Source organism: Pseudorca crassidens, chromosome 9 (assembly GCF_039906515.1).
Source record: "Pseudorca crassidens isolate mPseCra1 chromosome 9, mPseCra1.hap1, whole genome shotgun sequence".
Classification (NCBI taxonomy): Eukaryota; Metazoa; Chordata; class Mammalia; order Artiodactyla; family Delphinidae; genus Pseudorca; species Pseudorca crassidens.
The window spans coordinates 4,775,329-4,802,376 of NC_090304.1; the positions used below are offsets into that span (position 1 = coordinate 4,775,329).

Sequence of the window (27,048 nt, forward strand, 5' to 3'; positions counted from 1 at the left end):
TACTGTGGACAACGTGCACATATTTTTATTTGGTTTTTAAATCACTTATATCCCTTTGAAACACAAAAAACTCTGAGGATAAAAGAATACATCCACCTGGGGTTCTCTTCAATGAAGGACCCGGGAGGACACCTCCGGGGGCTCTGGGTCTGCGGGGGTCAGCAGCGCCGGCGCTCTGGGGTGGCTCTTTCCCGAGACCGTCACCAGGAACAGCGCCGAGGACGGGCAGGTGCCGGCCCAGGAGCCTTTGTAAACCACACCCGGGCCTGAGCTAGGGCCTGCACAGCAGCAGAATGGTTAGGGCTGTCAGGTCAGGCTGGGGCCACTGCAACCACGAGGGCACAGACAGACGACGGCCTCGGTGAAGTCACAGCCCCAACGAGGGGCGAGCCGTGCACGGGGGCACGCAGGACACATGCCAGCTCCGAGACGCCACCTGGGCGCCCTCTCCCCTGACGGGCTGAACGCTGGCCAGCCCTGACGGCGGGGACATCACTTTTATGGAGTTTGAGGCCCAGGCAGGGGTCCGAGGGAACAGAACCTTCCCAACGCCGGAAGCAGCAGCCCGTGATTCCGAGGGCGGGATCTCGGAAAATGGCCTGGGCCGGGAGTGAGGAAGGGGACGCAGCAGTCCAGGGCCTTCCCTACAACAGCCCTGAGAAGCAGCCACTGGCCCTAGCTGTGCCGCATGGCCTCTCCACCGCGACCCACCACATCAGAGCAGCTCACCGCCCCCGTCACCGGGGAGACAGCGTGGGTCTGCCTGTAGCACCGTCGCCAGGAGCTGCCGCCAGGGACAGAAAGACGCCGGGGGCAGCGCCGCTCACCGGCAGCCACAGCTTCAGACACAGAGGCGGTGCAGGCGGTGGTGTTCCCAGCCTCACTTCCCCTTCTCCTTCCTCTTGCCCCTCCGCTGGCCGGTCAGCTGGTCCAGCTTCTTGTCCAGCCTCCTCTGCAGCTGGGCCCTCTTGGCAGGGTCCAGGGACCTGTCCTTGGTCCCGCTGCCGGCGTAGAGGACCCCTTCCCGGCTAATCCTCTGCCGCGCATGGGCGCGAGCCCTCTCCCCACAGCCGTGGATCTGGGGGACACAAGAGGCAGTGCTGTGCTGGGGGTGGAGGAAGAGGCCCCCAGTTCTGCCATCGCAGAGCCTGGGGGTCAGGAAGCCCCAGCACCAACCTCGGAGGGACTCCCTACCCTTCCCGCACATGGACCCTCACCTACAGGCTCCCAGGGGTGGGGGGCAGGCAGGGTCCACACCCTCACAGGGCTGGCAGCTAGAGCCCAAAACCCTTCCTGCAGCCCTGCCCAGACCCTCCTCCGAGCAGATGCCAGTGCAGGGCCGGCTCCCACACCTCCCTGGCAGGGTGATGTCAATCTGCTTCGCAGTGACACACGCACAGGCCCACAGTCTGTATGTGGGTGACACACGCACAGGCCCAGTCTGTACGTGGGTGACACACACACACGCACAGGCCCAGTCTGTACGTGGGTGACACACACACACGCACAGGCCCACAGTCTGTATGTGGGTGACACACACGCGCACAGGCCCACAGTCTGTATGTGGGTGACACACACGCGCACAGGCCCAGTCTATATGGGGTGCATACACCCAGGATCTGTGTCCTGGAGACAAAGCCCTGCCGCCCTCCCCACTGCCCGAGCCCGGGGGTCCGCGTACCTCGGGCAGGTGGTGGCTGAGGCAGTAACGGCGGCCGCAGTGCAGACAGAGCTGGCCCAGGGTTACGACGCTGGCTGTGCACTCGGCGAGGCCGCAAGTGTTGTCAGCCTTGATGGCGGCCGAGACCAGGGCGTCAAAGTCCTCCCCGGCGGGCAGATCTATGGCCATGGGTCCTGAGGGGAGAAAGGCGTCACCCGAACAGGCAAGGAGAAAGAAGTCGGACCGGAACTCTCCCACTGGGCCCACGTCTGCCCTATCGGGCAGCTGCGCCCGGCCTCCTGCTTTCGGGGCCACAGCGCGTGAGCAGATGCACCATCGAGCTGGGTCCCTCACTGAACCGACGACTACTCACACCAGGCAGTGAAGGCATGAGTCTCCGGAAAGGGCTGGCCGTGCAGGGAGCAGGCCTGCACAAAGTTCATCCTCTTAAATCCAGAGAAGCACTTAAACGTGAGAATGCTCCTTACCTCGTTAAGTATAAAAACCCCGAACTACCACGCCTCCAGGGTAATGGTCAGATGAACTCCTGCACGTTCACCGGCCAGGGCTAATGAAACCTTAATGTTCGTAACCAGGTGTGTGAAAATCTTTTACAGTTGTAGGAAAATGCTCAGAAGAGGAAGAGAGATACAATTATAATATGGTCGTAATTCTGTAATTACACCATAATTCTGGCTGCTTGAAGAAGCGTTTCAAACCCCAAGCAGTGCCAGCAGCTGTGAAATGGGGTGATGTCTCCCCAGGGCGCTCGGTCCTCAAGTGGCCATGCCCACGCCTTCCTCTGGAAGGAAGCCCAGTTCCTCCAGTCATGCCTTCCTGGCCCCCGTCCTCCATGGCAGTTACATGTTCTCAGTGGGGTTTAAACAGGAGGGAAGCATCTCCTTCCCCCATCAGAGTGTCAGCTCCCACAGGGCGGAGGTGGCGTCCGTCTTGCTCACTAGCGCAAGGCTTGGCACACGGAGGTCGCTCACTAAATGCCATGGAGTGAGTCCAGACGGACCCTCAGGTGCAGGGAGGCTGCTCTGAAAGCTGAGAATTACGCAGCTTTGCGCACAGGCATCAAGGAATACGGGGAACGGGACCGCCTTCGCGGTCTTGCCAAGAGGGAAGCGGCTGTGACAGAGCTCACCTAGGCGTCTACAGAAAATCCAGACCCTGGACCTTCAATCTCAGTACGGGACGGGGGTGCAGAGTAAACAGGCCCCGGGCGCCCCAGCAGAGGGCCAGCACAGCCTGGGATGCGACAGCGGAGCGCGCGGCCCTGCCTGGGACCCCGCGAGCCCGTGGAAGGAGCGCCGTTGCCGGAGCAGGGCGCTGCGGCTGCCCCTCCGTTCCCAGGGGCCCCGGGCCCACCCCAGCTGCTCCTCCGGGCCCTTCACCTGCAGTAGAAGCTCTGAGGGCTCCCTACCTGCCGGGCCCTAGGCGAGGCCCCGGGCACACAGAGGACACTGTGACTAGCACGGAACTCAGGGAACTCGGACCACACCGACTGAAACCGGGCACAAAATGCAGGATTAGGGCAGGGGCACCACCGGGAAGGGGTCCTGATTCTTTCGAGGGTGGCAGGTGGGTCTGTGGTGGGGCAAACTCCCCAGTAAAGGGGACGCCACGCCTGTGTTCTCGCGAGCCGACCAGCTTACCTTCTGCTTCTTTCTTCTTTTTCTTTTCTGGTAACTTCCGCGGCCCGGAGCCCGTGGCCCGCTGCTCCGGCTGGCTCCCCGCCCTCTGCAGTCTGTCCAGGTGCAGCGCCTTCAGGTCCGGCTGGCCCCGGCTGCTCTGCTCCCCGATGGCGGGCTCTGCCTGCGCAGGGCTGGGGGGCTCTGGACACAGAGGGGCTTTGCTGCCAGGCCCTGCCGGGGTTGCTGGAGCCGCAGGGGCCGCTGGGACCCTCTTGCTCACGGTGATGAACCGTTCCTTCCCCTCCCCGGCACTTTCATGCCTCAGCCCGTACTCTTCCGCGATCTGATGGACCCACATCCTGTCTTGCGAATCCAGGGAGGCAGGGAACTCTAGCTGTGTCTTCTCACTCGCCACGAACTCCGTTATCACAGCCCTGAATTGCTCTGCGCCATCTCTGCTCCTGGCCCCCTCCCGGCCGCCTCCGTTGAGGCTGAGCTGAGGCTGGGCCTCGGAGGACAAAGGCGCCGTGCCCGGCTTCTTCCGACCCAGCGCGGCCCCCGTGGGCTGCCTGCTCCCGGGAGCCCTCCTGGCCGTCGCGGCAGAGCCGAGGGTCTTCACGCCGGCCTGGCCAGGGCCCTGGGCACCCTCACGGGAGTAGTTTTCAGGGACGATGTCGTCGAGATACTCAAAGGCTGTGCGCACCTCCCCGTGCTCTGTGAAGTAGTCCACCAGCGTCTTCAGGAAGGTGTGGCTGCTGACGGTATGGGAATCGCAGACCACGGCCACGTGCCGCCGGGCGCGCGTGATGGCCACATTGACGCGCCGGTTCTCGGCGAGGAAGCCAACCTCACCTGCACACGAGCCGGGAGGGGGCGCAGGGAGCAGGGACTAAGGGCTAGGAAGGCAGGTCTCCCCCCATCAGCGACCGTCACCCGAGAAGGACCACGCGGCTCCATCCACCCCCACAGCCAGGGGCCCCGTCACTCAGCGCCCACCCCTCAGCCCCCAGCCACCGTCTAGGACCGTCCCACGGCCCCACCTGGAGCTCTGGCAGCTTCCAGACTGCCGCTCATTCCCAAGTCGGTACAAAGTCCTCTCCCTAAGCCCAGACCCAGGACACAGCCCAGGGCTGCAGCTGCGGCCGACACACGAGGGAAAGCGCCAGGGACGTTCCAGTGTGTTCTTCCCCCACCTCAGCTTATCCCCTCCTCTTATCTGTTGCCAACCTCGTACTGGAAACGACTCACAGAGCCCGTTAACTAACAACTGTTTCTGGGTACAGCTTTCTTACCAGATGGTACATCCACACGCCCTGGCCGCAGAAGCCATGCCCTGAGGCTAAACTGGCCTGGAGGCCAGGAGACAAGCTCTGGGCTCTTGGGCCCCCTCTGCAGCAGCGTCCCGGTCTCCCCAGCCACCCCACTCGGCTTGCGGGACCCTAGTTCCCCGAGCAGGGATCGACCCTGGGCCCTGGGCAGGGAAAGCGCTGAGGCCTAACCACTGGACCACCAGGGATGTCCCGGCTCCACACCTTTCCTGTTGGATCTGACGAAGGACAGGATCACAGCCTCCTTCTCTCGGCCCTGGAAGCCGTCGACAGACTTAATCTCGAGCTCCGGGTGCCTGTGCGTGAGGCTCTGTCTGAGGAGGTCCACCTGAAACACCAAGCGAGGCCACATATCACAGCCCAGGTCGGGGCGGCCTGGACGCGCTGCCGTTCAGCCCGGCGGAGGCCTGGCCCTGCAGAGCTGCCAGGCCCCAGGGAGGCCCCGCAGGAGCCTCGGGGAGAAGGCTTCCGAGAACCGCTCTTCCCACGGGCGTGCGCACGACAGACCAACATAGCACACAAACGTGGCAGTTGTGACCCACACCCCAGCGCTGACGTGCATGTCACCATCTCGCTTGGCTCAGACATCCCCACGTGTGACGCCTCCAAACCGGGACGGCAACTGATCAGCCTCAGAATGCTTTGAAGCAGGTACGTCTTTCCTACCAAAGCAGGCAGGCTTTGCTTCACGAGCACAGAGGCACGGAGAGGGGAAACGGCAGAAAAGCCCAAGAGAAGGCAGCAGACGCCTGTTGTGTCTGCTGGTCCCGACCCACCGCCTTCTCCAGGCGACAGCCGCGCCCCCGACCTTCCTTCAGGCAGCCTCCGGAGCCGCGCCAGCCCCGTGGTGCCCCACGAGCCAGAAGGCTGACCCCAGGAGGGGCGAGGACCCCTCATCCCAGCGGCTCAGGGACGGGACAACCTGAGCCGGACCGATAAGACTCAAAGCTGAGACTCCCGTGGGAAATGCCATAAAGAGACAGGCGGCGACCCCGGGACCACCCTGGAAGGACGACGTCGTGCTGAGGCTGCCTGGCCCCCGAGGGCAGGCCTGAAAACGCAGCCGACACAGCAAACCAGGCGAGAGCCCAGGATGGGGCAGGGGATGGCATGGCAGGCGGAAAACACAGACAGGTGGACGGAGGCCGTTGCTGAGGTCATTTGAGCCCTGGATCCAGTCAGGATGTGGTCAGTTCCACCCTGGAGCTTTCGTCCTCTGGCCCCTCTGGGGCGGCAAGTCGCCCCGACACACAAGAGACAGCGAAGCCCCACACCTGCAGGTTGTACGGCGTGATGATGGCGATGTCGCCGGCCTGGACACCGGCGTCCACCAGCGCCTGGACGTGACGACTGACAAGGCGCACTTCACCTGGAGGGAAATGGACGACTCTTCAGCACGAGGCGGGGCGACGCCTGTTTTTTAAGCACTTTTCCGTCTGTGACGACAGGCTGCTCTCACACTGGGCCTGACTCCTGCAAGCCAACAACCTGGGGCAGAGGGGCCACCAGGCCCAGCAAACAGCGCACAGGACCCACAGCTGACGGGAGTCTCCTCTTAGTGGAAGAACGGCCGTGCGACCCATTGACTGGCAGCCCTGTGAGTGAGCCAGGGTCACGTCCCAAGGCCAAGCCAGGCCGCGCCAGGCCACTCGGTTCTGAACGAGCACACAGGACGCGGCCTGGGCCCACCCGCTCCCTTGACTTGGGGCCGCCCACCCGTCGAGAACTCGACCTCCCAGGGCGTCTGGCTCAGGACCGCCGCCCCAAGGAGCGCCGCGCCGTCGCCTGCTCCCCTTGCTCGCTCCGCTCCTCTCTGACGCGGGCAGCTGAGAGGGGCTTCGATCTTTAAAGAGCAGCCCAGGGTCGTTTGGGGCCTCTGCAGGCAGGCTCACCGGGGTTCCCTTTAGACTGCTCATCCTCGTCCTCCAGCTCAAACAGCCCGCAGCCGGCCGTGTCCAGCAGCAGCAGGGGGACACCCGTCTCCTCTGTGGCAGCCACTCCCGGGAGATCCCTGCACACAGGTGAGACTGAACACACGAGGCCCCGGCGACAGAGCGGCGCTGGGGTCCCAGGAACAGAAGCCCCGCTGCCCTTCTCCCCCAGCTGCCCCTCTCCCCCGACAGGACAACGGGCGGTGCAGAGAGTGCAGAGAGCAAGGGACCTCAGACTGCAGGAGCCCGACCCAGCTCTCCAGGACAAGATGCAGAAATCCAGTCTCAGAAGCGCCTTTCACGCTCAGATCTTTGTGGAACGTGGTTCCGGTGACACAGGGGACGGGGGTGTAGCCGAGTCACTCACCGCAGGAGGCGCCCGGCCACGGAAGGGTGGGTCGTGAGCTGGCCGTGGTACAGGGCCTCCGAGGCCCAGCGCGCGATGGCCTGGTGCATGCGGTACTGCACGCTCAGCATCCGCACCGACCTGGCGCCGTGCCCTTCCGCCAGGCGCTCCATCAGGCTCAGCGACAGCCCCGCCAGTGCGGCCCTGCCCCAAGGAGAGGACAAGGAAGGAGGGTCTGAGTCCTGAGTCCAGCCTAAACCAGGGGCCAGGGAGGAAAGCAGTCCTCAAACCTCAGCACGCAACCCACGCCGCCCACTTCTGACCTAGAACTAAGGGTGCGGCCCCTCAGAGGTGCCCACGTCCTAATCCTGGGACCTGCAAGCATGGGACCTCAGTGACAAAGGGGAGGAGCAGAGATGGGAGATGATCCCGGGTCATCCGGGAGGGCCCACGTCATCACAAGGGCCTCCTAAGAGGGAGGCAGAAGGGCCAGCATCAGAAAAGGCGATGTGACAAGAGAGCCCTGAAGATGCTGCAGAGCCGGCTTTGAGGACGGAGGAGGGGTCACAGGTGAGGCAGGCAGGTGGCTCCAGAAGCCGGGAGAGGCAAAGGCCCGGACTCTCCCCCCGGGGCCTCCGAAGGAACCAGCCCCGCCCACACCTTGATCTCAAGCCGCAGAGGCTGATTCTGGACCTCCAGAACTGTAAGGTAACAAAGCCCCGTTGCTTGAGTTCGTGGTAATTTGTTACAGCAGCTGAAGGGAACTAACACAGACAAGTTTTTGAAAATTCCAACACACTCCGGCCGTCAGGAGTCCACTACTAACAACAGGAGTTGCTGGGTGCTTCCCACGCACCAGGCACTGCTCTGGGCACTTGACACCGATTAACTCGCCTCATCCTCACACAACCTGAGCCGGTTACTGGTACGCTTCCCTTGTTCCACACGAGGAGAGTGAGGCCAGCCCGAGGCCGCCCAGCCAGTGAGCCGCAGAGCCAGGACCAGGTCAGGCGGCCAGGCTCCAGAGCCTCCTCTCACCACGGAGGGAAAGTGCCCAGTGTTACCCAGGCATCCGTCCTCCCTCCATAACTGACCAGGCCTCTGCAGTTAACGCTGTTTAATAAAGGTACCAACCAAAAGCAGCGCCAAGGACAGGAGGGGTGAGGTGACTACCAGCCCCAACCACAAACCCAGAAACACCCAGCACGACCCCACAGACAGACTTCCCCCCAAATCACCCTGCTTTCTCCACAGACACCATACGGTGCCCCCTCCCCGAGCCCACACCATCCACCCAGAGACCCGCTTCCCAGGACCCCCCGGGCCTCCTCCGGAACCAGCTGCTGAATCGACGCCCCCGAGGCCCCGCTTCTGGAGAGCATCCGAGCCCCTCCCCACGCGCACGCCCGCTCCCACCAGGACGATCTTTCAAACCACGTTCCCCCGTCTCCCACTCTATTTACCCCACGCTCTGCGCCCTCACTCTGAAGCCCCTGGCCGGACGCCCCTTCCTGGGGGACCCTGACCTGCACACCCCTCAGCTCCAGGGTCGCCACTCCCCTCCTGCGAGCTCCACCGACGGCCTCCCTCGCACGGACTGGAGAAGACCCTCGTCTCCAACAGCAGCAGCAGGGAGAGGTCTGCTCATCTGATCTCGCGGGGGCCTCAGCCTCTGGGAGCCACCTCTGGACCTGGGCGTGGGAGCTGGCCCGGAAGAGGCCAGTTTGCTCAGGGACGCCAAGTGCCAGGCCTTGTCCCCAGGCCTCACAGGCCTCACACTGCCGCTGGGAAGTAAACGATGGACTGACACACACCACCACCAGGAGTGCCGAGTGCTGACAAAGCCAGGCGAGCGAGCCGTCAACGGGGATGACAGAGAAGTGAATGAAGGGCGGTCGGGGCCCGACACCCGGGGAGGAGGGACGGAGGGGCCCACGTGGCCGGAGCCCTGGGGGTCTGCGGACGGGGTGAAGAGGCCCAGTGGCGGCAGCAGGCCGCACCCGGGAAGCAGTCACACCACCAGGGACTGACTGCTGTGGCCCTACAGCGGCAGGAGCGCAGTCCCCTGAGCCACCCCTCATGTCCTCAGCGGAAGGACGTGCCTGCAGATGAGGGCCAACGAGCCAGAGCCAGTCACACTCCCCCGGGACCCCCGCGCGAGCGCGCACCCCCACCTGCCGCCCCGTTAGAGGACGTCAACTCGACAGGCAGGGACTGAGCACGCGCCCGGTTCTGGGGCCACAAGCATGGACACCACTCGACCCCCGACCTCAGGGAGCACACGTCTGACCGAGCTGCCGTCTGAACGAGCAAGTACAGGAGCCCACGGAGGACGGCACCCGCGGCGGGATGAGAAACACCACTGCTCTCGGAGCTGCTGCCCGGGCGGCCTCACGGTGTGGCCACCCAGCGCACGCCAGAGCCCGCACCCCCAGGGAAGGACCCGAGCTCAGGGCTCCCGCTCTGCTTCGCCCGGGGCACCTTTCACAGCCACCCCTGAGAGTGAAGCCCGGCAGAGGCCAGCGGCCTCGGCCCCAACCAGCTTATAAATGACAGGTCTGCTAGCCGCTCTCTAGTGACCTGGGCTGGACGGCTGCCCCTCCCCTGCTGGCCGCGTCCCCTCTTCTGGGATCTGGGAGTCATACATCTTGAGACCCTACTTCCTCTGTGCGGTGTAACTGAAACCGCGCCTCCAATCAGGGGGACCCCAGGCTTTTCCCTCCGCCAAAGTGGGGGCTCAGATGCCCAGGGAGCCACCTGCCCACCACACATCCTTAAGTCAGCACATCGGCCAGGCTTCCCAGCACCTCCAGGACCTCCGGCTAAGCCCGGGGCTTCTGGGCTGGGCTTCGAGGGATAGACACAGGGGTGGCAGCTGGGGGCGGAGGGGCCTTACTTGTGAGAGAAGATGGTGGGGGGCAGCTGCCTGTGGTCTCCGGCCAGGACGCATTTCCTGGCCTTCAGCAGGGGGATCCAGCAGCTGGCCTCCAGGGCCTGGGCACACTCGTCAATGACCACCATGTCGAAGTGGCCTTCTGGCAGCAGCTTCAAGGGGCCGTCCGAAGAGGCACCTGGTCGAAATCAGAACCGTAAGCCTTTACAGGATACACCGGCTGCAGTCACCCCAAAAGAGCCACCAACAAGCCACTGTTTCATCATCTAGTCTTCTATTAAGGCTCGTGTAATACGATTGCACCTTGGAATAAAACCTGGGCAGGACGTTCCGGAGCTCACGGTTCCAGCCACTCCACGTGTAAGTGTGAAGCAGTGCGCCCCTGGTCACGGCCACTCCAACGTTTCATTCACCAAAATCAATCACCGCTTTGGGGCTGGGACCCCAAATCCTTGGAAGGCTGTCTTAATTCTAAATGTAATTTCTGTATCATTTTCTGAATTTAGAATTTAGTTAATTCTCTTCTTAGCTGTTCTCTTGAACACACAGAAAATGAACTGCTGGGCGTGCACCCAGAGGAAAACCCCTACATACCAGCAACACAGAACCACTGCACCAGTGCCTCCTCCGTGGAACACAAGAGCCGTACAGTGGAATGAGGTCCAGTGTGGGCGAGACCCGGGGCCCGCGCCCACGCTCACAAACAGCGGTGAGGCCTTGGGCAAGCCACCCGACCCCTACAAACAGACTGTTACACACACCACATGCTAACAGAGCACGGATGTGTCAAATAACACATACTGGTTACCCAGATACATATATAAAAATGTAGCACGTGTTAAATAATACGTATCAAGTGCTTGCCACAAGATGAGAGGCTTTAACAGACGCTACAAATGTGAGTTCTTGCCCTTTTCCCCTAGATTAATGACGCTACGACGTATATTATCTTATGATTAAGACCTACATCTCGATAACTTTCCTGAGCCCGACTTTTCAGAGACGGTTAGGGAGTCTGTCTGCAGAGAGGGCAGAATCTGGACGGGGCTCTGGATGGCTAAGAGCTGTGCCTGGATTATGGCTGTGATTTCACGCTGCAGAGGGAAGCGCTTCTAGGAATCTCATTCCAGTTCCCCAGTCTAACCAGGAGGGACCTAAGAGGCCACATGCTGACCTTGCACGGAGGGGCAGCTGTGATTTCCAGCGGGAGCTGCACTGAAGTCAGTCAGAGAAGAATGTGAGCAGAACCGGCTGGATAAGGGCCTCTGAAAACTCCCTCCACCACCAGAGCAACGAGAACACTGGCAGAACTGGCAGAACCGACTCTTTCAGAACTCCAGAAATCAGTCAAACGCTTACAGCAATCCAGGAGTGTATGCTCCGAAAACTGACTAACTCTGGGCAAGCAGAGTGGGCTCTGTGGCATTCCTGGGCACAGGCACTGCTCCCAGCTCTGTGCTGGCCCTGAAACCAATGGCCTGCAGTCACAGTGAAGAGCAGCGGCCTGCCCCACTGGGGACAGAACTCCTTCGAAGCCACGCCCCCAGAGAACTGTCACTGTCAGACTTGCTGCTGGTTCCCTGGAAGGTCCCACTCGCAAGACTGTCTTTATTTGACCTGACTTGGAGCTCGCCCTGTGCAAACAGCCCCTCCCCAGGGGGTGTCAGTGGGAAACAACCAGAGGCCACTGTTGCACACGAGTGCTCTCGGAGGCCGAGGATAACAGCTGGCGCAAAGCAGGATGACCAGAAGCTTTGAAGGAAAACCTGGGGAGTGAGACGTCTGTGGGCTCTGAAAGCTCCGACACGTGGCCGAGAACCTAGAAGCCACACTCGTGTAAGGGCTGTGTGCACACTCGGGAAAGACCAGAGGAGGCCCTACGCACTCACCTATGGCTCACCTTGGGGCTCTGCGCCCACAGGAGGTGAGGGTGAGGGAAGTCTGAGAATGACGTCCCGCCAAATAGAGACTATCGATAAAGACACAGAAATTATTTAAAAAAAAAAAAAAGTCTGCAGTTGAAAAGTACAATAACTGTTATTCACTGGAAGGGCTAAACAGCAGATCTGAACAGGCAGAAGAATCAGGAAACAGGCCAACTGAATTATTCAGTCTGAGGAACAGAAAGAATAAAGAATGAATCCCATGACCAGCACCTTGAAGACCATCAAGTACACGAACGTGTGCATAATAGGAGCCCTAGAAGGAAAGGAGAGCAAGAAAGGGGCCAAAAGAATATTGGAAAAAATAATGGCTGAACACTTCCCAAATCTGATGGAAAACAATGCACACATCCAGGGGACTCAACACATCCACGTGCTTAACCCGAAGGGAGCACGCCGAGACTCTTACCACAGTCAAGCTGCCGAAAGACAAAGAAGGAACAGCAGGAGAGAAGCAACCTGTCACATACAAGGGATCCTCAGTAAGACTAACCCTGCGTTCTCAGCAGAAACCACAGAGGCCGAGAGGCGGGGGTGACACAGTCAAACACCTGAAAGGAAAAGGCTGCCAACCAAGAACGCTACGTCTAAAAACAGAGTCACTCGAAAACAAGAGGAGAAAAAAGATAATCCCAGGTAGAGAAAAGCTGAGACCTGCCCTTCAAGAAATACTAAAGGGAGTCCTTCAGGGTGACGTGAAGAGCCCTAGACAGTAACTCAAATCCACACCAAGAAGCAAAGAGCACCAACAGAGGCAACTCCATAGGTAAGTACAAAAGACAGTATGAGAGCATTTTTGTAATTCTGGTTTTGTCCTATCTGATTTAAAAGGCAACTGGGTGAAACAATAATTACAAAGTCAATCAGAACCTGGACTCCGTTCCCTAGAGTAGTCCCCATGAGAGGCTGTGTCAGACAGACCCTAAGGTAACCCCCTCCTTGACCCTGGCCTCCCGGGATTCACACTCCGTGGAATACCCTCCCCTTAAGCGTGGGCCAGACCCGTGCCTTGCTTCTGGCCAAAGGAATATAGCAAAGATGATGGGGTGTCACGTCATGGTAACATTACAGAAGACTGTAACCCATCTTGCAACAAGACTCTCTCACTTGCTGGCTTTTAAGAACCAAGCGGCCACGTTAGAAAGGCCTAAAGCAGCTAAGTGTGGTCTCCAGCTGCAGTGGCTATCTTTATACCAAAGCAGACTTCAACAAAAGAACACACTAGGGATGCAGAAGGTCATTTCATAATGATAAACTGGTTAATTAATAAAGAAAACGTGACGTTTACGCCCCAAGTAAAAGAGCTACAAAGGCCACAGGGAAAACGCTGACAGACTCCAAGGAGAAATAAACGAACGCGTAGTTACAGATGATTTCAACACCCCTCGCTCGGTGACAGGACACACAGACAGAACATCAGGAAGATACAGACTTGAACGACAGTCACCAACCATTAGAAAACGCTGTGACAAAACCAGACAGCCCATTCTTTTCCAGTGTACGTGGAACATTCACAGAGACCACATTCTGGACCATAAGATAAGTCTCAATGAAATGATCCAAGCCGTACATAGTACGTCCTCTGTCCACATGGAATTAAATTAGAAATCAATGATAGGAAGCTATCTGGAAAACCTCCAAATATTTGGAAAGAAAATGACACATTTCTAAACCATCATGGGTCAAAAACAGAAATTAAAAGGGAAATGAGACAATATTTCACAATGAATGAAAATGAAAACCAATACATCTGAATTTATGGGATGCCGTGAAAACAGTACATGGAGAAACATTTATAACACTAAATGCCTATAGTATAAAACACAACGGGTCTCAAATCAATACAAATCAATGATCTCCGCTTCCAGCTGAAGAAAACAGAAATTGAAGAGCAAACTAGACCCAAGTGAGCAGGAAGAGGGAAATAATAGGAACCAATGCCGAGATCAATGAAACAGAAAACAGAAAAATAACATAGAAACCTGGTGACACCAAAAGCCAGTGCTCTGAGGTGATCAATAAATTAATAACCCTCCTGCCAAAAGATCAGGGAAAAAAGAGAGGATACAAATTACCAACATCAGGAACAAAAGAAGTGACATTGTTACTGATGCTATAGACATTTTTTAAATAAGGAGTTATTATGAACAACTTTATGCCTAGGAATTGAACAACTTAGATTAAATGGGCAAATTCCTTGAAAGACACAAGCTCACTCAAGAAGAGACACCCTGAATATCCTATATCAATTAAAGAAGTTGAATTTGCAGTTAAAAACCTCCCTACAGGGAGTCCCCTTCCCTGGCAGTTCCGTGGTTAAGACTCGGCACTTCCACTGCCATGGTCCAGGTTCAGGCCCTGGTTGGGGAACTAAAATCCCACCAGCATGCAGTGTGGCCAAAAAAAAAAAAAAGAAAAAGCCTCCCTACAGAGAAAACTGCAGGCCCAGAAGGTCTGGAATTGGTGTGTTCTACCCAATTGTAAAGACAATTCTACCAAACTCTTCCAGAAAACCAAGGAAGAGGGCACACCCCCAGCCCTCTTCGAGGCCACACGGGCTGGAGGCCCGTCCCCTCACCTGTGTTTGTCGAGAGGACCACGTTGGCCGCAACCAGGCTCTCCAGCATGGCTGCTTCCTCCCTCTCCTTCAGCTCCTTCCTTAACACCTTGATTTCATTTCGAAAATTACTTTTCTCTCTTTTATTCCGGGTCTTTTTGCTTTTTGCCTGTAAAGAAAAGCAAAGAAAACATCATAATTCTGGCTCGACTTTGCACTTATTTTAGCTCCTTTTAATTCACAAAATGCTTTTATTTCTCATCAGTTGGTCCACTCATGTAAGTCCCTTCAAAGGCGCTAAAAAGTCAAAAGTCTTTCTTGAAGGAGCATCAGATCCACACAGGTGACACCCTGACTGGCCTTAGAGCCACTGTCACCTCCACAGGGAGAGGGAGAAAGGGAGAGTGTAGGTCCTCCAAGAACCGTAAGCTCAGCCGAGCCCGGGGGTGGGAGCCCAGCCCTACCCTGCACAGTCATCCATCAGACATACTCCTGGGGAAGAAAAAGCACCTGCTCGTGCCAGGATTTGGGACTTAGTAGCTTATACAGAGAGAAGCTGAGCTGCTCTCACTATTCCACATTTGTCAAGAGAGTAAAATATTTTCTTCAGCCCCCAAAATGTCTACCTAGACCCTGACTTACTTCCATATGCAAAAGACACGTAACCCCTTCCTTATCTGTGATTTCTGCTTTGGAGAAGGGGTTTTAGCCGGAATGACAGGAGGGAGGTGTAACTTACAGAGAAGAGAACTTTGAAAAGCACGGACTTTTTTTTTTTTTAATTTATTTTTGGCTGCATTGGGTCTTCATTGCTGCATGCGGGCTTTCTCTAGTTGCGGCGAGCGGGGACTACTTTTTGTTGCGGTGCGCAGGCTTCTCATTGCGGTGGCTTCTCTCGTGGAGCACGGGCTCTAGGTGTGCAGGCTTCAGCAGTTGTGGCACACGGGCTTCAAGAGTTGTGGCTCGTGGACTTCAGTAGTTGTGGCTCGCGGGCTCTAGAGAGCGGGCTCAGTAGCTGTGGCACACGGGTTTAGTTGCTCCGCGGCATGTGGGATCTTCCCGGACCAGGGCTCGAACCCGTGTCCTCAGCATTGGCAGGCGGATTCTTAACCACTGCACCACCAGGGAGGTCCCAAAAAGCATGGATTTAAAAAGGAACAAGAAAATGAAATTGGGCTTCCCTGGTGGCGCAGTGGTTAAGAATCCGCCTGCCAGTGCAGGGGACACGGGTTCGAGTCCTGGTCCGGGAAGATCCCACATGCCGCGGAGCAACTAAGCCCGTGAGCCACAACTACTGAGCCTACACTCTAGAGCCCGCGCGCCACAACTACTGAGCCCGTGCGCCACAAATACTGAGCCCACGAGCCACAACTACTGAAGCCTGCACGCCTAGAGCCAGTGCTCTGCAACAAGAGAAGCCACCACAATGAGAAGCCCACGCGCCGCAACGAAGAGCAGCCCCCGCTCGCCGCAACTAGAGAAAGCCCGCGCACAGCAACAAAAACCCAACACAGCCAAAAATAAATTAATTAAATAATTTATTAAAAAAGGAAAATGAAATCATCCACATGTGTGACAGCGCGAATCACATCACTGCAAATTCCTACAGCGCCTTTAACCTTCAGTAACATGCGTGTGTCCTGGTCTCCGTCCCTGGGGTTCCCACTATTCCACAGGTCCGTGGGGAAGGCTGAGTCTCTGCACCAGCCCCCGACACGAGGAGAGAAATGTGAGGCAGTGAGATGGGCTGGCGGTGAGCAAATACAGGGCAGGACACGCGATTAAGGGAACTGGGGGCGGACGTGTAAACTAGAGAACCAAAGAGCTCGAAAGTTCTGAACTGCACGAGAAAACTCCATCTCAGATTAACCTATCACCTACCTAGTTCTCTTTCACAAGGATTACACCATGTTTTATATTAATGGACTAGAAATTTAGGGAGGATGCATATTTTCTGAATTTTTATTTTCAGGCTGCTTTTTTTTTGCTGGTCGATATTATCCAGCCAACATGCCAGACATAGGGAATCCTTAAGAGGAATATTTTCTGCAAGACAATTGCTCGCCTCTTCATGAAACTATCTTGAAGACAGGTGAGTCCCTGTTCAGTGCTGAGCACAGGGGCAGTCCCAACGTTCAACATAAGTACATGAATCGGCAAAGGCCAGAGAAAAGCAAGAGGATACAGTGTACTCCCGGCAAAGACTGCAGATCACGAAACCACACGCAGAGCAGACACCGGCTGAGAGCTACTCACGAAGGCCTGGTCGATGTCCTTCCTGATGTCAGCCACAATCCGGGTGCCGTCCCCCCGCGCCAAGACCGCGTCCAGGGAATGTTGCTGGACAGACTCCAGGAGCCGTGCGGGGTGCCCGAGGCGCAGGAGCCTCTGCTTCCACTGGGCCAGCTGCTCGACCAGGTTGTCCACGGCGATGTTAGAGGGGGCGCAGCACAGAACCTGGGGAAGCACAGCGCAAACTCGGGCTTGGTGATTTCTTTTTTAACGAAATCACTTAAGTTTCTATTAAGCAAATGGAAAGTCCAAAAGTTAAAGAGAGGAGGGTGGAACGTGCGCAACCAGTAACGTTACAGTGTAAACGTCCGGCTGTAAGGACGGATGCAGACAGTCTGCAGGACATGAGTTACTGGAAACTGACACAACATCTGGATACTAGACCTCGGGTCTTAAGAACCTGTTAGGCTCCAAAGGACCAGAAAGGATGCCCGGCAACTGGAAGGAAAGGCCTCCAAGTGCCCTGAGATAATCAGGGCTGGGACACCCGTCTCATCACCCATCAAGTCACTTTATCGTCTGACAAAGCGGAATGAGGAAAAGCCTTCGTGAACAGGCTCAATCTTGCTTCCAGAACTGCAGTCTGGCTCTTAGGAGGGGGTGCAGCAGGAAGGGGAGGCAGAGAGGAGAGTCCCCACCCCATCTAGGTGGCCAAAGGCGGTCTGCACCAAAGCGTGAACACAGGTATCTCCTGTTTCACTGTTTCCTGAAACAGAGGCACCCAATTAAACCATCAAATCTGCTCCCTGCCAGTAAGTCATCTTTCACCAGCTTTTCTTGGTAAACATCTTGCCAAGACAGTCATTTGCAGGAGACCATTGGACGTGGCCTTGTAACCAACATGGATCTCCCTGCAGGAGCGGGGGCTCTGGGGAGAGTGTCGCCCGAGTCTGAGTCCTGGCTCTGCCACCCACTGTGGAGGGACGGGGCCCGAGACCATGGAGTCCCCGCACCCGGGGCTTCTGTGAGGATTAAAGGGGCGAACTCTGGAAAGACTGAGAAACGTGCCTCGTTCGTAGGAAGCACCCAGGAAATGTCAACCTGCAAATGTGGACCATATTGCTCTAATTCTTATCCTTATCCAACGTCTACGACCCAGAAAGGTTTTCTAAAAAGCTTTCCATGTGCTCAGAATCCACGATGACTTGTGTTGATACAGATGAGGATGAAAGATCCTTTCTCAACCATTAAAAATCTAAGTGAACAACAATACACGATATCACATTCCACATCTCGGAAACCGGTAACCTGCACTCTGCACAACTCACCAGACCCCCTGATCAACCAAAACACTTCTGTCTCCGGGAACTGGCTGCACGGTCTCCTCCTGAACGGCACAGACAGTCCCTGGTCACCTGCACGCCCGGCATGCCCAGCAGGAGTCTGAGCACAGAGCATGGGTGCTGAGCAGACGCGGCTCCTGGACTGTGGCCTGGCCGACAGTAACCCAGACCTCACCACCCCAGACCAACAGTCCCAAGCGCTGTCAGAGACTGAAAAGGGCCCAGCCCAGTGCTCAGTCAGTAAACACTCAGGAACATTGCCGACCGAGTCCCCCAGAGCCCAGGCTGGGGCCCTGCTGGGCACCTGCGAGCGCAGCAGACCAGAGTGAGGGGTGCCGGCGGGGACACGGTGCCCACTGCCCACCTTTGAGCCCTGTTTCACAGCTTGGAGAATGATTTCAACCACAGTGGTGGTCTTCCCGGTGCCAGGAGGCCCGTGGATGATGGCGAGTTCCTTCTGGGACAGCGCGAACCAGACCGCTTCCTGCTGGGAGGCGTCCAGAGTGGCGTTGTAGAAAGTCAGGGGCGCTGCGGAACAAGCGACAGTGAGGACCCAGCTCCCCGTCACCCGGCACTCCCCGCCCCTGACCCCGCATGTGCCGACAGAAATACGGGCTGTAACGGGGAGAAAGCCGGCCCTCCCCAGGGGTTGGCCAGTCAACGCAAAATCAACCTGCTTTGTTTTCCTGGACCAGGAATCTGCAGACTGTGGCCCGCAGGCCAAGCCCAGCCGGCCGCCTGCACGGTGAGGCAGGTGTCCCGGGACACTGTCCCCAGCAGCCCGCCGTCGCACCGGCCGGCACAGCCTACAATGTTTACCATCTGTCCCTTTATTGAAAAAGTCTGCCAACTCATGCTCCAGAATAACAGCTTCTTGTAAAGTAAATGTTTCTGGGAACAGATTCATTTCTACCATAGTGGCCCTTTTTAAGCGCCCGTAAAACGATGAAAACAAACAAGAATTATGAGCAGATCCAGGACCATGTTTCTGTTCTGAATCTTCCATGGCCGATTCTAATGACCTGCTTCGTAAGCTCCGTGCTCTGAGAGCAGGTGCCGCTGCATCCAGTCTCGCACCTGCAGCCTCCGCCCCGCCGTGCCCGCAGCAGAGACGAGCGTGCTGACCCCCACGGGCATAGGGCACCGACCCGGAGGTTAAGACGGAAAGAGACTCGGAGAGAGCAACGGAGCATCCGACCCAGAGCTCCTGCGTGCTCCCTTCTCCCCTGGACGCTGGCTACAACCAGGGCACATCCTGTTCCTTGAAACACAGCAAAAACAATGCTAGTTCCCTTCCCAGCTCATAGTAGCCTCTCGGTAAACAGTTGGCAGAAATAAAATCTTATTGAAATGTGAGTGCTTTTGGAATCTGAGAAGGTACAAAGCAGCCCTGAGCTAAGAGCCAACACACCGCCAGGGTACGAGCACCGGCGTGACAGGAAAAGGGTGTGGGGCAGCCCTTGTGTGAGAATGACTGAAGCTACACTGTAAAAACCAGCCAAGTCCAACACCTACGGGGTGGTTCAGTGACGGGCAGCTGCTTGATGAGGTGATAAACTCCTCTCAAAATGAGCTTCTCCAGGACACTGAAGGAGATGAGAAATTGCCCAGAGCACCGTGAGAACAGTCGGGGGGGGGAGGGGTGTACATGGACACATGCGTGTGTCTGTATGTAAGTCAGACTGTTCTACGTGGACGTGGAAAAACAACTAGAAGAATACACACACGTACCAGTGAGGCTCACTCTAAGTGGCAGGTTTTCGAGTGATTTCTTTCCCTTGTTTATACGCTTCTTTATTTCCAAACGTTCTATGACTAATACACGGCACTCTTACAATTAGAAATAAACTGTCTTCAATTTACAGGATACTGAGAAAATAATCAAATGCACTTAGAACTGAGACTTTTCAAACTATAAAAAAATGCTATCGAGCATGAAGCATGATCAGTCATCCTCTGTTCTCACAGGGCACTGGGCTAGAAGAAATACCCTCGCATTTCAAAACAAAAATATTCGATATTTAGATATATTAGAAAGAACATCATAAAAAAAATGGAATGAACTACTTCTTTGACGCCGTGTACAGGAAAGAGACTTGGTTCTAGCAAGTCACACAAAGAAGCTTATAAAAAGACACTAAGGTAGATGTCTTCTCTCTGTACATTCTCAAACTCTTGCTAAAATGGCCCAGGGTCTCACTGTTCGAGATCCTGTCCATGGTGGTTTCAACCAGAAAAGGAAAACCACAAGCTCTTACGTATCTCACTGGCAGGGCTGGGGTCTGATCCGCCGAAGAGGACCTCTGTGAGCGAGGACGCGGGGCCAGAATGATACTTCTTTAGGGTAATCAGAGTTCTGCCAAAGGAGAAAATGAAAATTAGGAGCTTAGTGAAAACCAGCAATTAACCCAGCGCCCGAGGCTCCACGCGACGCTGCTGCCCGCCACCTCCCATGAGGGGCACGCGACCGACCCCAGACGGATGTGCCTGCCCTCTTCTGCCCAGCAGGAGGGAGGTGTTTAAGGAAAACATCACATGTGACTTCCAGTCACACACACTTACTTTTTCAGTCGCTTATAAGTGACGTCGTTGGCAAGTTTTAACAGCCTGTAGGAATGCTCTTGGTCCAAACTCAACTGTAAATCATGGGACTCATCAAAGGCCACGGTGACCCACTGCTGGGTGATCCGGGTCAGGATCCCAGTGGCCAACTGACTGTCTTCCTCATACAGACCCACTATGTCACCTACAGAAGCAAAGACCAGTTACATAAACGCCGAACAACGTTAAACGTGAATTACTTCATATAACAAATTCCAGCATATTTCAAACATTGTATCTGTTACTTTCATTAGAAATGAAATCAGTAAAAAAAAAAATACTTTTAACTGACATCATATGTGAAAATTTACTGGAGCTCAATGAACTGTTTAAAACAAACATGACAGTCAATAAAATATTTAAAGTCTTCCTCTGTGCCCAGCACTGTTCTGGGTGCTGGTCTATATTAGGAATAAAACACGGTCCCTGAGCTCACGTTAGGGAGGAGAGGAGCAAATACGAAAACCTACCAGGGGTCAGAGCCAAGGGCTTTAGTTAAGATGAAGTGCAGGGGCTTCCCTGGTGGCACAGTGGTTAAGAATCCACCTGTCAATGCAGGGGACACGGGTTTGAGCCCCGGTCCGGGAAGATCCCACGTGCCACGGAGCAGCTGAGCCCGTGTGCCACAACTACTGAGCCTGCACTCTAGAGTCCGTGAGCCACAACTACTGAAGCCCATGCGTCACAACTGCTGAAGCCCGCGCGCCTTATAGCCAGAGCTCCGCAGCAAGAGAAGCCACTGCAATGAGAAGCACGCGCACCACAACGAAGAGTAACTCCCGCTCACCGCAACTAGAGAAAGCCCGCGTGCAGCAACAAAGACCCAATGCAGCCAAAAACAAATAAAATAAATGTATTAAAGAAAAAAAAAAAGATGAAGTGCGGCAGAGGGTGGAGAGGGACGAGGGTGCCATTGCAGAGTGTGTGGGAAGGGCCTCTCTGAGGGGTGACCCGTAAGCAGGGTGGGCGCTGGAAACAGTGGGGGCCACGAGCTCACCTGGGGGAGAACATTCCAGGTGGAAAGGGAACACTGATGAAGGAGGGAGAGGGTGGTTTGTTGCCCACTCAGCTGGGCCTCCCCACTCCTGCGACAGCTGTTTGGTGATTCACCCATCACCAGGCGAGTCTGAGAGGCTTCCCCCGATGCCGGGACGGAGCACACGACCCACACCCGAGCCAATCAGGGCTTCCCAAGCCCCCTGGCCAGTGACTGGCTCGGGGATGGACAAGGGACCAAGTCAGAGCCCCTGAGATGTGGTGAGACTTTTGGGTGGACAGCTGGAAGGATGCCCTCACCCTTCCCAGCTGGACCAGAAACTGGAGAGGACGTGAGGGCTGAAGCTGCTACCACTTGGGGCCTGACAAGGAAGCCAACCCAGGAGAGGGCGGAGCCGAAACACGGAGTGGAACTAAGCCCAGGTGACCTCCTCTGAGCCGTGCAGCCACCTTCCAGCTATCACAACCCATGCGTCCCCCTCCTGTTCCAGCCCATCTGGCTCGGGGTTTCTGTCACTTGAACACAGACAGTTCTGACCAAACAAGAATCCACGCTGAGATGCAGCCAGGGCCTCCCACATACTCACACCCCATTTATTCCGAGTCAGAGTACGTGCCACACGTCAACCAAGCATGAGGCGTATTCTTTTTTTTTTTTTTTTTTTTGAGGTGTATTCTTAGTCCCAGCTGTTTTCCTTCTAGGCAATGAGTTTCATCTGCACCTTGAATCTTTTCTGTCTCCCGCCCCAACTTTTAAAGACAAAGAGCAGGTGGCAGCAGTGCCCCTGGGCCCGAGGTCTGGTTCTGTGCACGGGGACCTCCGTGAGGCTGAGTGCAGGCGACCCCGTCCCGACTGTGACTTCCCCACCGGCTGCCCTGAGTAGGGTCCCACATTGCAGAATTCACACCTCTCAGCTACAGAGCCTTAAAACTGCTCTTCAGGAGACGAAAAACTAAAACCCCACCTACGTTTGATCAGAAGCCGAAGCAACACATGAGATTTTCAGCTCCACACTTTTTCACATAAACAGCTGACTTCCTGTTTATCAGCTATTCATCAACCTCTCAGGTCATTCACTCCGCAACACTTACTAACTGAACACATACTATTCCTTTGGTTTTCAGAGTTTACAAACGCCCTGCACATTCAGTCCCACCCACTCATCCTGATGGTGAGGCCGAGAGCTCAACTATAATCCCCTTGGTTCTGTTCTTCAGAGGACACGTGACTGACTCTCGGCCACTTAACAGCAAAGTGTAAGACCTGACTCCAAACCAGCAGCTTCCCCTCCTCCTATCTGTCTCCAAACCCAGCCCGTATTCCAAAAACTGTGGGGCAAGAGTCTAGAAAATCGAAATATGAAACCAACAAACTGTCACCACCAAAACAAGGCAGAGAGACTTTTCTAGTGGAAGTGCAGTGTTCGGCAGCGTTGCTCTCTCCCAGTTTCCAGGTCTGATCAAAAACAAGCGTCCCAGGGATTTCCCTGGCGGTCCAGTGGTTAGGACTCTGCGCTTCCACTGCAGGGGGCACAGGTTCGATCCCTGGTCAGGGAACTAAGATCCCGCATGCCGTGCGGCGTGGCCAAAGGAAAAAATAAAAATAAATAAAACAAGCATCCCAGGTGTGAGCTTAAGAAGCTTCTTCTAACTGCCCCTCCTTTCCAGCAGAGCTGCCACAAGTTTAGCCAAAGTATCCTTGGCACAAGGAAGGTCTGGGAATACACAACTACACACGTTGAACCATCTGGACCAGGGCTACTCGAGAGACATGTGAGAGTCACGTGTAATTTTACATTTTCTAGTAGCCATATTAAAAACCGAAAGAAACAGGTAAATTTAATCACGTTTTACTTAGCCCAATACATGAGAAATATTATCACTTCGAGGCATAACCAGCTCTCAGAGAAATTGCCGTTGATATTCTCAATTTTTGCACTAAACCTTCCAACCCTCACGCGCATTTTGCACCGGCAGCGGTCACTAGCCCTACTGCGAGCGCTCAATAAGCCCGCGCGGCTAGTGGCTGCCAGTCTGGGCAGTGCTGCTCTAAACTACCAAAAAGCCTCGTAACTGCTGAACTTCTCAGTGAGAGCTTTCCATTACAATGCTTTATTCCCCAACTGGTCGAATGTGACCTGGTCTTTACAAGCCACATCTGAAGGCAGCAATACTCAAAGTCCACCTATGTCAAAAATGCACACACCGGAAATAAAGCTGTTACTGGGAAGCACAGCTGCAGACATGCATCTCCTGGGCTCAAAGGTGACCAGCAACCGTCCGTACAGCCCGGTCCGCTGGCTGGATACCTGGAGCTTCAGCAAGCACACGCCTCGGCTCTGGAGTTCTTTCGGAGAGACACTTTCCTGCCAGGACCTGGGAGACACCCAATGTTGAGACTTCAGTATTTGTATTTTACCAGTTTTCACTTCCAACCGTGCAGGAAGAACAGATGGAGATCTCTGCACAGGCACGAAGGGTGACCAGGGAAACTCCAAAACTGCCCCCCCTCAAACCTGCCCCCCCTATAGCCCCAGCGCGATCTGTGCCCTCCTCCCAGTTTCCCAAGACAGAACCTTCGCTCATCTTCACCTTCTGTCCTGAGTCCTGTGTGTCACTGAGTCCCACCAGGCCCCTCCCATTTGTACCCAGAATCCACCCCTGCCTCATCCTCGCCACCACAGCTTTGGTTCAAGCCCACATCACTGGCCGTCTCCGGACTAAACCGAGCTTCCTAACTTCCTTATCTCTGGGTTCTCCCCAGCCAATCCCAGCAGCAACATCCAACAGATCCCCCCTAAGATGAAAATCTATTTACCTCTCTGACCTGCTTAACTGCACCGAGGCCCATCCTCTGCACAGGAATATCATACAATCTTCTCCACAAGGCCCTTCCCAATCTGGCCCCCGCCTATCTTCCCATGGGTGCTTACTCTGTACTCTGAACCGTGCTGAGCACTTGACTTAGAGATCATTGTGTTCCCACCTCACTGGTCTGCTGTGAGAATGATCTCATTTGACAGATGAGGTAACTAAGGCTGCAAAGTCATCCAGCCATAAATCATGGAGCTGGGATCCCACTGACGTCGACAGGACTGCAAATGCTCTTAACCATCACGATCAAAAACCTCTAAAACAAATCCTCTCCACTTGGGTAGCACAACGGTGGAGTGCAAACTCTGGGATCAGCCTGCCTGAACTCAAATCCTGGCTCGACCTGTGTTACCTGGGGTACATGACTTAACCTCTGTCTCAGCCTCCTTAGACATAAAACGAGAATTACAGTAACCAACTTCGCAGAGGTGACGTAAGGTTTAAAGGGGCTGATGTATGTGGGGTGCTTTCACAGGCCTCAGTGTCATCTCTCAAAGTTTCAGCCCTACGGAAACAAGTCTGGCTTTCTCAGGGCTCCACCCTCGCCTGCAGGGCTGCCCTTCCTCCCCACAATTCTTCCAGGAATATTCTCCCCCGCCTCCACCTGAATCCCTATTTTTCTGCAAGCTGTGCTCAGGCACCACCTCCTCCACGAAGCCAGCCTCAACCTAAGGCTCCCCAGGCTCAGCTGTCCACCCTCCTGCTCCCACAGCACTTTGCCTGCACACACGGGTCAGCATCTATCACGCTGGGAGGGAACTGTTTCCGCTCCCACCTGCCCCTTCCGCTCAAACCCAGCCGCCAGGGGACCATCAGTGACTATCTCACTCGGGGCCTGGCACGGAACAGGCGCAGACACTGACAGAGGGGACGATGACGGAAGAGGGCTGAGAACACTTTGGGGATGGAAATGGGGAGAGAGGCAGGACCTACGAGGCAAAGTTCAGAGGGGAACTTCAGGGGGAGAACAGACCCTTCCTAAGGGTCCCCCAAACGGAACGGGCTGTCCCGGGGGTTGAAGAGGCTTCCATCTGTGTGGGAGGCCGAGCCCCTTCACAGCCGCGACCCGGACTCGAGGAGTCAGGAGGGCAAATCCCGACCCCCAGGCTGGTCAGGCCGAGCCCCCAGGAGGGAGGTCCGCCCGAGGTCTGAGCTGGGAGAGTACGGGGGCCTAGGGGAACCGCCGGACCGAACCCGAGGCCCGGGCCGGCGGCCGTACCTGCGCTCCTCGACCTCCGCGTCCCTCTCGAGCGCCAGCAGGTCCAACTGCTTGTTCACGAAGCTCTCCACGGTCGCCGATGCCATGGCCGCAGTCCGGCCTGGGCCCGGAGCAGCCGAGGTCCCGAGCCGCCGAGTTCCGGCTGCCGCGAGGGGCGGTGCTCCCGGCCGGGCCCGGTGCGTCGACGCACCGGGTTCGCGCCTCTTCCGCTTCCGGTGTCGGTCTAGGCTGCGGGAAGATGGCGGCGGCTGTGGCGGCCGCGGCTGTGGCGGCCTCGGCCCTGCCGGTCACTTTCAGACGGCTGGTGTCTGCATGCAGCCGCAGTGTCCTGAGAGCGTCGGGGCCCGGAGAGGGTGAGACCTTGGCCGCGGGGTGAAGGGAGGAAGTGGGACGCCCTGCCGTCCCGCCACATGTGTGTCTGTGTCCGACCGATGTTAATCGCTTTTTTTGATGCGGTGATTACAACGCGGACTTTGGAGTTGGGGAAACCTAGTTTCAGATCCTGGTTCCTTTAGTTAGTAGCTTAAATACTGATGAAAGCTCCCCAACTTCCATATAGGCTGTATTTAACCGGGGGAACAAACTGAGGCTCAGAGTGGTTAGGTAACTTGCTTACGGTCACACAGCAGGGAAGTGGGAGAGGACTGAATCAGACAGCTCGGTCCGACTCCAAGGCCTGTGCGTTAACCATCACCCGCAGGCTGCGAGCCACGCTCTGAGCCTCACCGTCCTCATCTGGAAAATGGTGACGAATGTCCTTGCCTAATGGTAACCAATCCAGCAAAAGCGACAGCTGTATTTTAGGCACTGGGTTGTCACGAGGCTCAAAAAGATTGTTTGTCAGAAACACTATAAACTTCTGTCTGAAACGGTTGGAGTGTGTATCTGTGTGAGGCAATGTTTATGTATGTTTTAGAATTGGGTCTGAATTGGTAATAAATAATTGTTCCCTTTTTTAGGTGTGATAATGATGTTGTGGTTGTGTTTTTGTTAAGAATCTTTATCTTTCATAGAAATACACTGACAGTTGCTTTAATCACAGAGTTGGGCCAGAGGCACTGTGAATGAATCAAGCTTGGCCAAGAGTTGATAACTGTTGAGTCTGGGGAGAGATACAGGAGGACTCGCTATTCTCTTTACTTTTGTATGCTTGTCATTTTCCATAATAAAACTTGGGTTTAAGCAGGCAGGGAAGTTTTTACAAAAGCAGTGGGACTTACTGCATTCTACCATTATAAAACCACCTCTAGAATGCTGTGTTCAATTCCAGACCCAATGTTTTCAGAGAGAAGCACAGATGAAGTGAACTGAGTAAAGAGAGGGTGACCAAAATGGTGAACAGGCAGGACCTTGAAGAGTGAGTGAAGGAAACAGGGTGGACACTGGCACGATCCTTAGGGATCTAAAGGATGATCCTGGGGCACCATTTGTTCCCAGTGGCGTCACTGCTAAGCTAAGACCACAGGCAAGGGAAGCAGATCAGTT

The 27,048-nt window shown here is 55.7% G+C and overlaps 2 protein-coding genes across 5 annotated transcripts in view; one reads left to right on the forward strand and one right to left on the reverse strand.

The window, feature by feature from the left end:
• On the reverse strand, positions 1-25,698 carry IGHMBP2 (immunoglobulin mu DNA binding protein 2). Of its 3 annotated transcripts, XR_010945892.1 has the most exons (16): positions 25,564-25,698; positions 23,677-23,846; positions 20,436-20,619; positions 20,132-20,229; positions 18,238-18,401; positions 16,555-16,755; positions 14,320-14,467; positions 9,802-9,976; positions 6,927-7,109; positions 6,521-6,639; positions 5,903-5,997; positions 4,833-4,956; positions 3,322-4,152; positions 1,682-1,854; positions 828-1,078; positions 1-278 (listed from the first exon to the last, which is right to left on the reverse strand). XR_010945892.1 is itself a non-coding variant. In XM_067748007.1 (15 exons), the coding sequence occupies exons 1-15, from the start codon at positions 25,647-25,649 to the stop codon at positions 881-883; spliced, it is 2,949 nt and encodes a 982-aa protein (XP_067604108.1). In that variant the 5' UTR covers positions 25,650-25,698; the 3' UTR covers positions 1-880. The 3 variants fall into 3 exon arrangements, 1 of the variants encoding a protein (XP_067604108.1); XM_067748007.1 differs by having other exon boundaries at positions 1-1,078; XR_010945893.1 differs by lacking the exons at positions 1-278; positions 828-1,078 and having other exon boundaries at positions 1,725-1,854; positions 2,149-4,152.
• MRPL21 (mitochondrial ribosomal protein L21) overlaps positions 25,628-27,048 on the forward strand; it is a 12,139-nt gene continuing 10,718 nt past the window's right edge. Inside the window, exon 1 of one of the 2 annotated variants that reach the window (XM_067748008.1) lies at positions 25,628-25,916. In XM_067748008.1, the coding sequence (XP_067604109.1) occupies positions 25,643-25,916 (274 nt within the window). In that variant the 5' untranslated portion in view covers positions 25,628-25,642. The remainder of the gene's footprint in view (positions 25,917-27,048) is intronic. The other variant, XM_067748009.1, reaches the window with a different exon arrangement.

Coding starts and splice junctions, on each gene's coding strand:
- IGHMBP2 (XM_067748007.1), bottom strand. CDS start 25,649: ATGGCATCGGCGACCGTGGAGAGCTTCGTGAACAAGCAGTTGGACCTG. Junction 4,153..4,832: donor CGTCAGATCCAACAGGAAAG/GTGTGGAGCCGG, acceptor GCTCGTGTGCAG/GTGAGGTTGGCTTCCTCGCC. Junction 1,855..3,321: donor AAAGAAGAAAGAAGCAGAAG/GTAAGCTGGTCG, acceptor TTCTCCCCTCAG/GACCCATGGCCATAGATCTG.